The following is a 14,943-nucleotide window of genomic DNA, read 5'->3' as shown; positions in this document are numbered from 1 at the left end:
AAATTTTCTCTTAAACTTTATGATTCGATTTCGATTTATTGATTTTAAAGCAATTAACATCTTCACGCGGCCAACAAGTACACACAAAAGGAAAAATAACTATTTATGTATACCCATTATTCTAGTTATCGGACAAAGAATAAGAATATTGAAGATAATCAAAGGATTCTTTGCCTTGTTACTGCGAGATCCGTGAAAGAGACTTGTATTAGAAGCCTGTGTGAAAACCGCAAAGAGTTTAATAAAGAAATGTTGCATAAGCAATGTTTATTCCATTACCTTATATCTTTTTGTTTTTTATTACGTTTAAAATAAAAAACGATCTATCAATATTAATATATATTAATGACAATAATTTCAAATTTTTACTATAGTTCAAATAATTTTATAATCGCGTATGTGATTATGCAAGATCAGAAATAAATTAAATATATAATATTAATTGACTTTTGTAATTGAAATAAATTTATCTAACGATATAATATTATAAAAGAAGAGAAAATTAATAATTCCTCTATTTCCCTTTCTTTCGTCACATATAAATTTTAGATTTAATAGATTTCCTGCTTTAAATTCTGCGAGTGTCTTTTGAATTCTACCGCAAAACGAGATGTAATTTCTCCATGTAATGAGGTGGAATTTCGAGTCCGCCTTTTATGCTGTTAAATATCGGCTGCGAGGAAGACCCGAATTAACTTCTCGCGTCGCCTTTTATAGAATTTCCGATACCTAAATATGGATGCCGGCGTAACGATTGCAGGAAAGCCACCTAAATGTGCTCGGTGCGATTTCAATTTCAAAGAGGGGAAAGCCCTTTAAAGCGGCATGCCGATTCCACGCGATTAAGTTATCAAGAGACAATTCTTGCCTGTATTATTCGAGGGTGGAAAATATTTCACAATGCTTATATAGTGGAGAACTTTAAATTTCAGTAGACTAATTTTTGAAAAATTAATTTGATTTTAATGGATTATTATATATAATTTTCTGTGAAAAGAACAATATAGTATCTTGTAACAATATTTTAGTAATTGTCTTAATAAGTAATGAAACATAATTCATAAGTTGATAAACTATCAACAATGGAATTCCTCTGCTACAAATGTACATATGATTTTATTTTTGCAGTAATAAAAACTTTTTTTTTAAATTATAAATCTCCAGAAAGAATACTTGCAAAATAATAATAGCAAACAAAACTTTCAACGTCGTGATAAAAAACCCTTCTATTATAGCCACTAATACAAAAAAGCCAAGCTATTCTTAGCGTGTCTCTTTTAAACGGCCATCACGTAGCCTTAATAATACTTCCTCTTCGGATAGTGGGTGTCGACCTGCACGCACGAAAAAATCCTTTTTATTGCGGTAGGTAGTTGCATGTCTACAAGCCTACGAGACTGTGGGTTCTCCACACTGCTGATTATCGCGCGCTCATTATTTATTCTTTCTTTCTCTCCTTTTCCGCTTGTTCTTATTCACCCTTATACAGTTCGAAGAAAGGCGACATAGAGTTGTCGAGCAACCCGAGTAAAATTGCATCGCAGAAGGGGCGTTTCCGATTAAGGATGGTCATAATAGAATGTCCGACAACGTTTTTCCTGTGTAGTCTTATTTCGGAGAAATAAAACTCCATAACGATAATGATAGGTATACATATCTCTCCATACTACATGCCACGACGTATCATGACAAAAATCTTAAGAACTAATTGTCTAATATTTTCAGTGAAAAATAGATATTTTCATATAAATTTGCCTGAATTAGAATAATATAATTTTTTAACTTTAAATCAACAAGAAACAAGATTCGATAAATTAATAAAAAATAAAAACGCGTAACTCTCATTTGTATATATAAGTAATTTACCTAAAATTAAAATTCTTATATGTATATTTACTAATTTAAAAAAAAAGGAGAAAGATGATATACATAGATATAACCAAATAAATGATAAAGCAAAAAATTCTTTTACCGAATTCCAAGCATTCATTGCGTTTGCATGCCATGCGTTGACGATTACGCGTGCCTAGCGAGCGAGGTATGGGAACAATTTCATGGATTTTGATGAAGAATGTGTGGACAGATGCGTATGCAGCTACAGATACGATCAGGATGCAGATGCGATTATTATTGTTGCGCATTAGAACGCGTTTTTCGTTTAACGCGGTCCTTTTTTTATCCAATATAAATCACTGCATTCGATTGCGCGTTGTACGTAACAATACGATTGATCGATCGGTGTTAAACTCTTTAATCATTGTCCGTTTGCTACGATGCGAAACGCACGGTGATAAAATTTTAGGCAACACCGGTTTTTATTTGTTTCATCATTGTCTCGCGATGTAACGACGCAGCACTAGCAACAGTGGGTGCGATTTCAACAATGTCGCGTTTTTGAAACTATTTCGCGTCTAGGCTAGAAATGTTTTTCTTCTTCACAAAATCAGACAGTTGCCTGCGAGAAAGAAAAGTGATTGCGCGCTTTAATGCAGTGTACAAATACAATTAATATTTTTTTTTACAAATAATTATTAATTCTTTTTTATTTTTTTTCTTTGTAAAAATGTATATAAATGAATATGTGAAAGCAAACCAACACTTTAAAATAAATATCGTACATTCCTATTTTCTCTTCTCTCTATTCTGCAAGGGTGTTATGAAAAAAAAATAATAACAATGTATATTAGCAAAAAAATATTCGTACGCAAAGCATTTGAATAAAAGAAAAAGTAGAAATGTGTAGCGTAAATTTATTGCACACCGAGTTGCTTTTATGGAAGTATGGTGTGCACATGTCACTATCTAGCATAAATATTTAAAAGTACATGTTTTGTATTCTTTATGCATTGAAATATTTGTTTTATCATTTTTACAGATTTTTCGTTTCGCTTTTTTTTTATTCCACAACAAAAAGCATTTTTTTCTTTATACGTATAGTTTTGAATGTATTTACTTTCATTTTTCGCGTTTTTCTCATATCATATTCCGACTATTTTCTCCCCCATTATTGGCGGCTGACCAAGCAAATCCGTATCCACTTTTCTGACATGACTTAAGCGCGACATTGATGAAAATCTCACTTTAGACATCGCGCTTTAACGAGCGGCAGACTGGAAAATGCACGATATTATTTTTCCGCACGTCTCGCATCTTTCATGCATTTCCACCGCGAAGCTTTCTCTTACGTTCCTCCTTCCTATTTCTCATCGCTAATGACTCGCACGTTAGTTGTACATACATGCATACGACGTGTATACGTGAACTTGGGATAAACGATTCGTGTTGTACTTGAAGATTGATCGACTGATGCTGAGAATTTTAATTAGAAGCACTTTCATCATGTTTATACCACCGTAAACCAAACGCCTGTTAAAAACTTTGATACGCGTGCACCTGTATTGTTTCTCAATTATTTTATGTTTTCTTTTTATAGTTTCTAACTCTCTACATTCTATATACTATTAAATAATAAAATTACAACTATTTTTTATTTTATTTCAGAGTAGCGTGAGCGACGCAAATGAACAGTCGGATATGATACAATATGTTATCTATAAAAAATTGGTTTGTAGATCATACAAAAATAAAATAAATATTACGATAAATTTTTAAAAAATATTGAAAATAATATTGGAAAAAATGCAAGCATAAAAGAATTTTTTCTATAATTTACTATTATCAGTATATGCATTTTTTATTTAAAAAAATTTATGTTTAAAATAAATATATAATTTAAGATATTGATTATTTAAAAAAATTTTCTTGGCTAGTTTGGGTCGAATTAAATATATCGTTCCTATTTTAAATACCACTAGCGACGTTTTAAGTATTCAATTTGATTTTAAAATATTGACTTAAAAAGTAGTTAAATTGATATACCAATCTTTTTTGGTTTTTCAAAAAATCTAAAAGATGATAAGTTGAAGATATTTAATATTTCAAGCAAGCGTCAACGTCTAACTTATTTTCGCTTGTTCAATGTTTTTTTAATAATAGAAAAACGTTCTCTCTCTTGTATTTTTGCCTTTTCGTTTTGCCTAAAAACTTGATGTTTGGTACGCGTATAGGTAAACAAACAAACCAACATGATTTGATGCGTTAAAAAGGATTTCTCATAGAAAAATATATTCGCCTACTACTGTAAGCTATTTCTCTGCAAAAGTATAAACGAAAAGGAGTAACATTTCTAGTTGCGAGTTTCATATTTTGCTCTCCGTCTACCGCTGTTTTCCGGGCATTACAAAGCATGCATGTGGCACATCTTTATGTCCGCGTATCCTTATTTTCTACTGGCCTTGTCTAGGCGCCATCACATTCATCACGTGCAAAGAATTATTTACTTAGTGTCACTTATCTAGTACGAGCTGACGTACATACTTTCTGAAGTAAGCTAAGCATTTTTATAGGAAAATATGTATATTTAGAGCGTATCTCGTTGATATAAATTTTTTAAATATTAAATTCTAATATACTATAATAATATTATATAAATCATAAAATTTTCTGAATCTTTGAATCTATGAATTTTGATTAATTAATTCATATTTATTATTTTCAAATGCGTTTTATTAAAGTTTCATCTGCAATTATATAATCAAAGAATTATTTATCAAATTATATCGTTATTTCTTCCTTTCTTAGACTTTCTTTTTTAGCAATGTAAGTATAGACTTATTTTAATTGTAATTCTCTCATACATATACTGTATACATTGACTGTAATGTCGGTGAATACGAATTAAATCGGAATTATATGCGATTAATATCAAAGAAATAAGTAGGTATTTCACAATCTTCAGCAGTAATGCATGAGAATATAAAATCACGCACCTAATGTGCACCCTACTTCGATAATTAGTAAGGAAGTAATTATGAGGAGAACGCTCGCGCGATATCGCCTTCTTTAGATGAGATTAATACTTTATGAACGTAATGCGTCCTAATGCGACCTGTACCGCGAAATGTAAATTCGAGCGTTAACTTTTCGAGCGTCTCATTCAAGTTTCACCTGCGATTAACCCCGAAGCTTTTACGCTAAGAGCACTGCGCTCGCGCAAAGAAATATTTTCTTTTGAACTAAAAACATTTTCAAATAATACGTATATTTTGTTAATGTAGAAATTTTTCATAATATATAAATGCAAAAATATTTTAAAATATTAATAAAAATAATTAGTGCAATTAAACCGAAATCCGTAGGACAGCATTATTAAAGCCTTTCTTGCAGATGCGAGAAAGCATATTCGCAGACTTCTATGCCAATTGAAAAAGAAAGCTTTATATTCACACTTCAGATGATGTATAAAAGACATTTAATAATTTCACAATATTTGAAGGACTTACCTTTGTGAACCGTGGTGAAGCGTTTATAATGCCTCATAGTTTAATGACATTTTTAACGATACACACACACACACAACGCGCCTATAGGAATTTATCAAAGTGTCTCTGCGCATTATTATGCTACTCACGTGATGAAATATATTTTTATTTATCTACTATATTCATTATTACTTAATATTTTTTCATCTTTCTTGCCTGATAAAATAATAAACGATAAAATTTAACTTGCAATTTTATTTTACTCGATGTAGCGTTATTTATTTAACGTTTCTTTTTTATATTTATTGACATTATTGACAAAAATATTATGCGTAATTATTTTTATACACATCTCGAGCAATGAAAAATATTGTACATTGCATAAGTGTTAAATTGCATAAATAGCAACACAACATTTGATCCCTCTTGCAAACAATAAATATACCCTGAATAAATATATAAATAAATATCACCAAATTGATATTTATGCGACGAGTCCAGTTATTGTTATTTGCATATTTGACGCAAAAGAAACACGCTACAAAGTATATTCTTATTCTAACGAGAAAAGAGGGATTGTTATTCTTTACTCACCCTTATCGAGCGACCTGGCCAAGAGGATTGTCGGCAGGATCAGAAAGACCATGTACCACGAGAGCCGGTCCCGCATCTTCGCGAGGTTCCAAGTCCTCCTGGAAAAGTAACATTCGGTTTATTCGTTGCAGCATTCGACTTACGACGACGCACTATATATGCCCGCTTTTACTATGTCAATGCGTTTACGATGTATCCAGGGTAAAACGTAAAACTTTATTCGCGCGTAGAGAATTTCGTTTATCATGCACCGAAAACTCAGCCGACAGTGTGAGCACCGCGAGAGGAATATGGTGGAGAAAACAAGATTTTCGTACTTCTGTAGATGTGCATATGAAAACGTACGCGCAATCTAATCTGCAGCTAAATTTTGCCTGCGAGACATTGGCATGTTCGCGTTGTATTTAATAAATTTTTACAATATTTATATTTTTTATATGCATTTTATAAGGCGTACATTTGTCTGAATATACTATTTTTCCGATTTTATTCATAGTGATATAATAAAATCCATCGTACATATCTATACCAAGTTCTATTTACTTGTTATATTTAATAAAATATTGTAAAATGTTAACAGAACGTAACCTCAGAATATACTCGTAAAACTAAACGTAACTCAGACTAAACTCAGAAATATTAAAAAATAAATACAACGAAGATGTATTTATTAATAAATTTCACATTTTTGTCTAATGAACAGCGTTTATTTATACTGCTGATTGTTGACTTATACTACTGATATTCAGAAGTATCTTAAAACTGCATATATTCTTACTCAGAAATATTAGAAAATAAATACAACAAAAATGTATCTATTAATAACTTTCACATTTTTGTCTAATGAACAGCGTTTATTTATACTGCTGATTGTTGACTTATACTACTGATATTCAGAAGTATCTTAAAACTGCATATATTCTTACTCAGAAATATTAGAAAATAAATACAACAAAAATGTATCTATTAATAACTTTCACATTTCCGTCTAATGAACAGCGTTTATTTATACCACTGATCGTTGACTTATACTATTGATATTCAGAAGTATCTTGAAACTATATATATATTCTTACTCTAAAATATTAAAAAATAAATGCAACAAAGATGTATCTATTAATAATTTTCACATTTCCGTCTAATGAACAGCGTTTACTTATACCACTGATCGTTGACTTATACCACTGATATTCAGAAGTATCTTAAAACTGCATATAAATTCTTACTCAGAAATATTAAAAAATAAATACAACAAAAATGTATCTATTAATAACTTTCACATTTCTGTCTAATAAACAGCGTTTACTTATATCACTATTTGTTGACTTATATTACTAATATTCAGAAGTATCTTAAAACTGCATATATATTCTTACTCCGAAATATTAAAAAATAAATATAACAAAGATGTATCTATTAATAATTTTCACATTTCCGTCTAATAAACAGCGTTTACTTATACCACTGATTGTTGACTTATACTACTGATATTCAGAAGTATCTTAAAACTGCATATATATTCTTACTCAGAAATATTAAAAAATAAATATAACGAAGATGTATCTATTAATAACTTTCACATTTCCGTCTAATAAACAGCGTTTATTTATACCACTGATCGTTGACTTATACTACTGATATTCAGAAGTATCTTATAACTGCATATATATTCTTACACAGAAATATTAAAAAATGAATACAACAAAGATGTATCTATTAATAACTTTTATATTTCCGTCCAATAAACAGCGTTTATTTATACTACTGATCGTTGATTTATACTACTGATATTCAGAAGTATCTTAAAACTGCATATATATTCTTACTCAGAAATATTAAAAAATAAATACAACGAAGATGTATCTATTAATAACTTTCACATTTCCGTCTAATAAACAGCGTTTACTTATACCACTGATCGTTGACTTATACTACTGATATTCAGAAGTATCTTAAAACTGCATATATATTCTTACTCAGAAATATTAAAAAATAAATACAACAAAGATGTATCTATTAATAACTTTCACATTTCCGTCTAATGAACAGCGTTTACTTATACTACTGATGTTGACTTATACTACTAAGATTTAGAAGTATCTTAAAACTGCATATATATTCTTACTCTAGAAATATTAAAAAATAAATACAACAAAGATGTATCTATTAATAACTTTCACATTTCCGTCTAATGAACAGCGTTTACTTATACTACTGATCGTTGACTTATACTACTGATATTCAGAAGTATCTTAAAACTGCATATATATTCTTACTCAAAATATTAAAAAATAAATATAACAAAATGTATCTATTAATAACTTTCACATTTCCGTCTAATAAACAGCGTTTACTTATACTACTGATCGTTGACTTATACTACTGATATTCAGAAGTATCTTAAAACTGCATATATTTCTTACTCAGAAATATTAAAAAATGAATACAACGAAGATGTATCTATTAATAACTTTCACATTTCTGTCTAATGAACAGCGTTTACTTATACCACTGATCATTGACTTATACTACTGATATTCAGAAGTATCCTTAAAACTGCATATATATTCTTACTCAGAAATATTAAAAAATAAATACAACAAAGATGTATCTATTAATAACTTTCACATTTCCGTCTAATGAACAGCGTTTACTTATACTACTGATGTTGACTTATACTACTAGATATTCAGAAGTATCTTAAAACTGCATATATATTCTTACTCAGAAATATTAAAAAATAAATATAACGAAGATGTATCTATTAATAACTTTCACATTTCCGTCTAATAAACAGCGTTTATTTATACTACTGATCGTTGACTTATACTACTGATATTCAGAAGTATCTTAAAACTGCATATATATTCTTACTCAGAAATATTAAAAAATAAATACAACAAAAATGTATCTATTAATAACTTTCACATTTCCGTCTAATAAACAGCGTTTACTTATATCACTGATTGTTGACTTATACTATTGATATTCAGAAGTATCTTAAAACTGCATATATATTCTTACTCAGAAATATTAAAAAATAAATACAACAAAGATGTATCTATTAATAACTTTCACATTTCCGTCTAATAAACAGCGTTTACTTATACCACTGATCATTGACTTATACTACTGATATTCAGAAGTATCCTAAAACTGCATATATATTCTTACTCCAAAATATTAAAAAATAAATATAACAAAAATGTATCTATTAATAACTTTCACATTTCCGTCTAATAAACAGCGTTTACTTATACTAGTGATGTTGACTTATACTACTGATATCTAGAAGTATCTTAAAACTGCATATATTCTTACTCAGAAATATTAAAAAATGAATATAACGAAGATGTATCTATTAATAACTTTCACATTTCCGTCTAATAAACAGCGTTTACTTATACCACTGATCGTTGACTTATACTACTGATATTCAGAAGTATCTTAAAACTGCATATATATTCTTACTCAGAAATACTAAAAAATAAATACAACGAAGATGTATCTATTAATAACTTTCACATTTCCGTCTAATGAACTGCGTTCACTTATACCACTAATCGTTGACTTATACTACTGATATTCAAAAGTATCTTAAAACTGCATATATATTCTTACTCAGAAATATTAAAAAATAAATATAACGAAGATGTATCTATTAATAACTTTTACATTTCCGTCTAATAAACAGCGTTTATTTATATTACTGATCGTTGACTTATACTACTGATATTCAGAAGTATCTTAAAACTGCATATATATTCTTACTCAGAAATATTAAAAAATAATTACAACGAAGATGTATCTATTAATAACTTTCACATTTCCGTCTAATGAACTGCGTTCACTTATACCACTAATCGTTGACTTATACTATTGATATTTAGAAGTATCTTAAAACTGCATATATATTTTAACTCAGAAATATTAAAAAATAAATACAACGAAGATGTATCTATTAATAACTTTCACATTTCCGTTTAATGAACAGCGTTTACTTATACTACTGATGTTGACTTATACTACTAAGATTTAGAAGTATCTTAAAACTGCATATATATTCTTACTCAGAAATATTAAAAAGAAATATAACGAAGATGTATCTATTAATAACTTTCACATTTCCGTCTAATAAACAGCGTTTATTTATACTACTGATCGTTGACTTATACTACTGACATTCAGAAGTATCTTAAAACTGCATATATATTCTTACTCAGAAATATTAAAAAATAAATACAACAAAAATGTATCTATTAATAACTTTCACATTTCCGTCTAATAAACAGCGTTTACTTATATCACTGATTGTTGACTTATACTATTGATATTCAGAAGTATCTTAAAACTGCATATATATTCTTACTCAGAAATATTAAAAAATAAATACAACAAAAATGTATCTATTAATAACTTTCACATTTCCGTCTAATGAACAGCGTTTACTTATACCACTGATCATTGACTTATACTACTGATATTCAGAAGTATCCTAAAACTGCATATATATTCTTACTTAGAAATATTAAAAAATGAATACAACAAAGATGTGTCTATTAATAACTTTCACATTTCCGTTTAATGAACAGCGTTTACTTATACCACTGATTGTTGACTTATACCACTGATATTCAGAAGTATCTTAAAACTGCATATAAATTCTTACTCTAAAATATTAAAAAATAAATACAACAAGTATCTATTAATAATTTTCACATTTCCGTCTAATGAACAGCGTTTACTTATACCACTGATCGTTGACTTATATTACTGATATTCAGAAGTATCTTAAAACTGCATATATATTCTTACTCAGAAATATTAAAAAATAAATACAACAAAGATGTATCTATTAATAACTTTCACATTTCCGTTTAATGAACTGCGTTCACTTATACCACTGATCGTTGACTTATACTATTGATATTCAGAAGTATATTAAAACTGCATATATATTCTTACTCAGAAATATTAAAAAATAAATACAACAAAGATGTATCTATTAATAACTTTCACATTTCCGTCTAATAAGCAGCGTTTACTTATACTACTGATTCGTGAATACGTCCATTATACAATTATTAATTTTGACATTAAAAATTTACTCGACACAATTCGTACTACTGTGCTAAATGGAGTATTTATCGACAAAACAAACTAATTGTAAGAAGTATTGTATTAAAAAAAACGAAATATATTTGTTTTTTTAAAAGCATTAAATCCAACTTTGACGTATCCACTTAATATTACAAAATTAATGAATACAAAATTATTGAAACTTGAACAAATAATATACATCGAACAATATAACATAACACATTGGAATTTATCTCTCCCATGAATAAAATTTAATCAAATAGTCAAAGGAATGTAAATTAAAGATTAAACTAAAGCTATATTGACAATAATACACAAACAAATTTCGACAACGCGCGTACACGCAGAATATATGAATATTCTATCTAATTCATTGAAAGTCGCACGTTGCACGAAATGCATATATACGTGCATCACGTGGTATTTGTTCCGGCACGAGCAATGCAGCAGCATTGTTTGGTGCAATGTATCAGATGAGCGCGATACCGCACGTTTTTCGAAGCGCAAAACAATTTTAGCGCGACGTAGGGTGCCGTCCGCACCAGCGAGAAGCCCTAATGTTGTACGCTGCACGAGTGATAAATTCACGTCATGGTATACGTATGGCGAAAATGAGAGACATATCACCGTGGGGAAACTGCGGAACGGAGAATCGCTGACGCTAATTTCGCGTTGTTCGTAACGTATGTCGTCAACACTTCAATTCTCGCGACGAGAACGTTCCACAACATCACGCGATGATTTAAAATTATTCAGGATCGATAAATATCACGTGCGCTTGTGCCTGCAGTCAAAGTGAATATATCGGAGGTTCATAAATAAGATTATTCGTTGAAATTTTCCAACGTGATCGATCCTTTTTTCAATAGTAATTGAAAATTAAAGAGCTGTGATGAGAAAAAATTAATGAGACGAGACAACAAAACTTTTACATAATTTTATAATATTTGATTTTTTTGATATTTTATTTTTGATTTTTTGATATTTTAAAAATTAATATTTTTAAAAATATATAGGAAAATATAGGGAAAAAATTGTGCAAAAAATTGAAAAATATATGACTGTTAAAAAACTTTTATATTAAAAAAATGAATTTTAGTCAAGATAAAATCGATCAATAGATAACACATAGAGGTACTATCTTGAATATTAAATATTTCGTAATATTTAATAATTTATAATTATATTACAAGTAATTATTATCGAAGCAAGGTAATGTTACCTATACTATTAAATTGTTTTTCAAAAGTATATATGTGGATGTGTGATTAACTATTTTAGAGAACTATACACCTTCACACAGAATTTTACACTTTTAAACAAATCCTTTTTGAAGTTCGAAAATGAACACGGTAAGATTAATGAATGGCTGTGTTATTCGATGTTAACAAATCAAGAGTGCGTAAGTCACTGCTTCTTCAAGAATTCATACATTACATTTCGTAATAAGCAAGAAAACATCTTATCATGTCTACTTATCAAGTCTACATGTACAGACTGATTGCAGCACGCGGAGTCTGAGAAAACGCGTTTGTTTTTTCTAACTTGGCTGATTACAGTTTTTTATTAATTGGATTGATAAAGTTTGATTTGCAGTGTCATGTAGAAAAACGAAATGAAAGATAACGTAGTGCGTAAGTCACTGCTTCTTCAAGAATTCATACATTATATTTCGTAATAAGCAAGAAAACATCTTATCATGTCTACTTATCAAGTCTACATGTACAGACTGATTGCAGCACGCGGAGTCTGAGAAAACGCGTTTGTTTTTTCTAACTTGGCTGATTACAGTTTTCTATTAATTGGATTGATAAAGTTTGATTTGTAGTGTCATGTAGAAAAACGAAATAAAAGATAACGTTAACAAATAGCCACCAATAACCATAAATCATGTCAGAAAATTATTGCATAAAAATTTAACGTCAATCACTCGCATATTTTTTTGTTTGCATGTAATCTAAACAGAATATAAGTATAAAAGCGCGAGATCAAGCGTTTGAGTTTTTAATATTTACCTTTAATGTGATTAGTAATAATAAGAAATGGATAGAAAATATTTATATCTTTCATAATTTTTATATAATGCAATATATGTATAATTATTCAAATTATACATACATACATATATAAATATAGATAAATATTGTATAGTTTTAAAAAGTGACATTTATCTTCTTTCATATATTATTTTCAATTTTGATTAAAATAATTAAAGTTTAAATTAATATATCCTTTACAATTTTGTTATTTTTAAAAATATATATCAGACCATATTTATTTAAAACCAATTTTATTTAAAACTTTAAATAGATTTTTCAGATTTTCCTAGATTTCGATTTGAGATCAATTAGCATTGCATGGTATCAATTATTATTTATATTAAATCCTCCAGATTTACAAACAAATATTATTGATAGCGTTAATTAAAGATTTTTTTTATTTGTTCGATTCAGAACAGAAAAGCAATATATGATAAAAGCGCCGACTGAATCATTGCATATACATTTATCTGCTTGTATTATATTTCACTTGATTACGTTGCACGATTTACAATAATATTTCATAGTAATAATAGTGTATAAAAAATATTTAGACGTTCCAGTATTATTCATTTATATAATAAACTTATTTTTAACATATATTTCAGAGCACAAAAATATGTAAAAATGATAAACACACGATATTCAGTTAGATAATAATTGCAACAATGTGTATATAAATTTATATTATTATACTAACATAAATATTAATAAACTTGGAAACAATCATTAAAAATCAATTAACCATATAAAAATATATCTTTATTAATTGTGAGATATTAAAACAAATGTGCCGTAGTACATTTCACATTAAGCATACATTAAAATTTGAATATTAACTACTATAATTGTGAAAAAATTAATTACAAGTTACGTAAAAATATAAATTATTGTATCTTTTAGTCAAATTGTACATTTAATTGAGCTAACTATAATGAAATATTTTATATCGTAATAAAATAACATTAATTTAATGAAAGCATGGAATAAGAGCGTAAAAAAAGGATTTTAATTTCTAAACTTCGCAGTGCTTCTATCTTTTTACATGTTGCGATTTGATCTTGCTGAAAGAACCTGAGGGGCATATCGGAATGCTTTTTCACTTGATACGCATTTTCATTTAAAGCTGTAATTGTAATGAATCAGCTATTTATCCGAGTAATCACATTGCGTAAATGCCGGACGAGTTTCATTTAGCGCGCGGAAATTTGCTTTCCGCTCTCTCTTTCTCTCCGCGAGTAAAAGTTTAAAATATCTCGCTATCCAATTTGCCGATCGACTCCGTTCGACACGATAAACGAATAAATTTTTATCCTGCGCGATTAAATTCCTCGACGAACACGAAGGTTCGAATCGTGGCACTACGTTGCTATTCTGGTAAAAGCGATACGCGCCGAAACTTTCGAAGAGTTTCGGATCCCAGCTAGTTAGAAACGTCTCCACCAGTCTCTATCCGCCGACAGATCCTCGTCGCCGAGATTCTTCGCTTTACGTCAGATCCGAATCATTAACATGCTTACTTCCAAAATTATCTTGGCGTTCGCGAGCGCTCGGAAAATTCTTGTCGCGCGAACACAAACGATTTTATTCGAGCTAGAAGCTCGCTTTCAATTTAAACTCGGGCTTCGGAAAAAGTTTTCAGAGAGTCAACCAGTATAGCGCCGATAGGTATTCACAGGACGTAGTAGCACGATGGAGAAGTTCGCGAGGCTTTTGGATATGGCGAGAGTGCCTCGCGATCGAATAAGCCAGAAATTATTGTGCTCGTTCCTAAACGGTCCCTCGAGTGAAATCTTGTTTAATGGAATAATAGATCACAGTTTGCAGTATTAATGCTACGTCAATATTAGCGAACGGACGTAACTAATACCCGTTTGTTGACGCGTGGA

The 14,943-nt window shown here is 29.3% G+C and overlaps 1 protein-coding gene across 4 annotated transcripts in view; it reads right to left on the bottom strand.

Annotated features, from left to right (window-relative positions):
* The window catches only part of dpr12 (defective proboscis extension response 12), a 258,329-nt gene that overhangs the window by 128,977 nt on the left and 114,409 nt on the right, over positions 1-14,943 (bottom strand). Inside the window, exons 1-2 of one of the 4 annotated variants that reach the window (XM_029300485.2) lie at positions 12,453-12,475; positions 5,916-6,013 (exon numbers count right to left, since the gene is read on the bottom strand). In XM_029300485.2, coding sequence (XP_029156318.2) covers positions 5,916-6,013; positions 12,453-12,454 — 100 coding nt within the window. In that variant the 5' untranslated portion in view covers positions 12,455-12,475. The other 3 variants (XM_029300486.2, XM_029300489.2, XM_029300488.2) reach the window with 3 other exon arrangements.

This window comes from Nylanderia fulva, unplaced genomic scaffold (assembly GCF_048542155.1).
Source record: "Nylanderia fulva isolate GAGA-0341 unplaced genomic scaffold, ASM4854215v1 Scaffold14, whole genome shotgun sequence".
Classification (NCBI taxonomy): domain Eukaryota; kingdom Metazoa; phylum Arthropoda; class Insecta; order Hymenoptera; family Formicidae; genus Nylanderia; species Nylanderia fulva.
The sequence above is the reverse complement of the archived record's forward strand: the minus strand, read 5'-3'. Positions and strand labels throughout refer to the sequence as shown.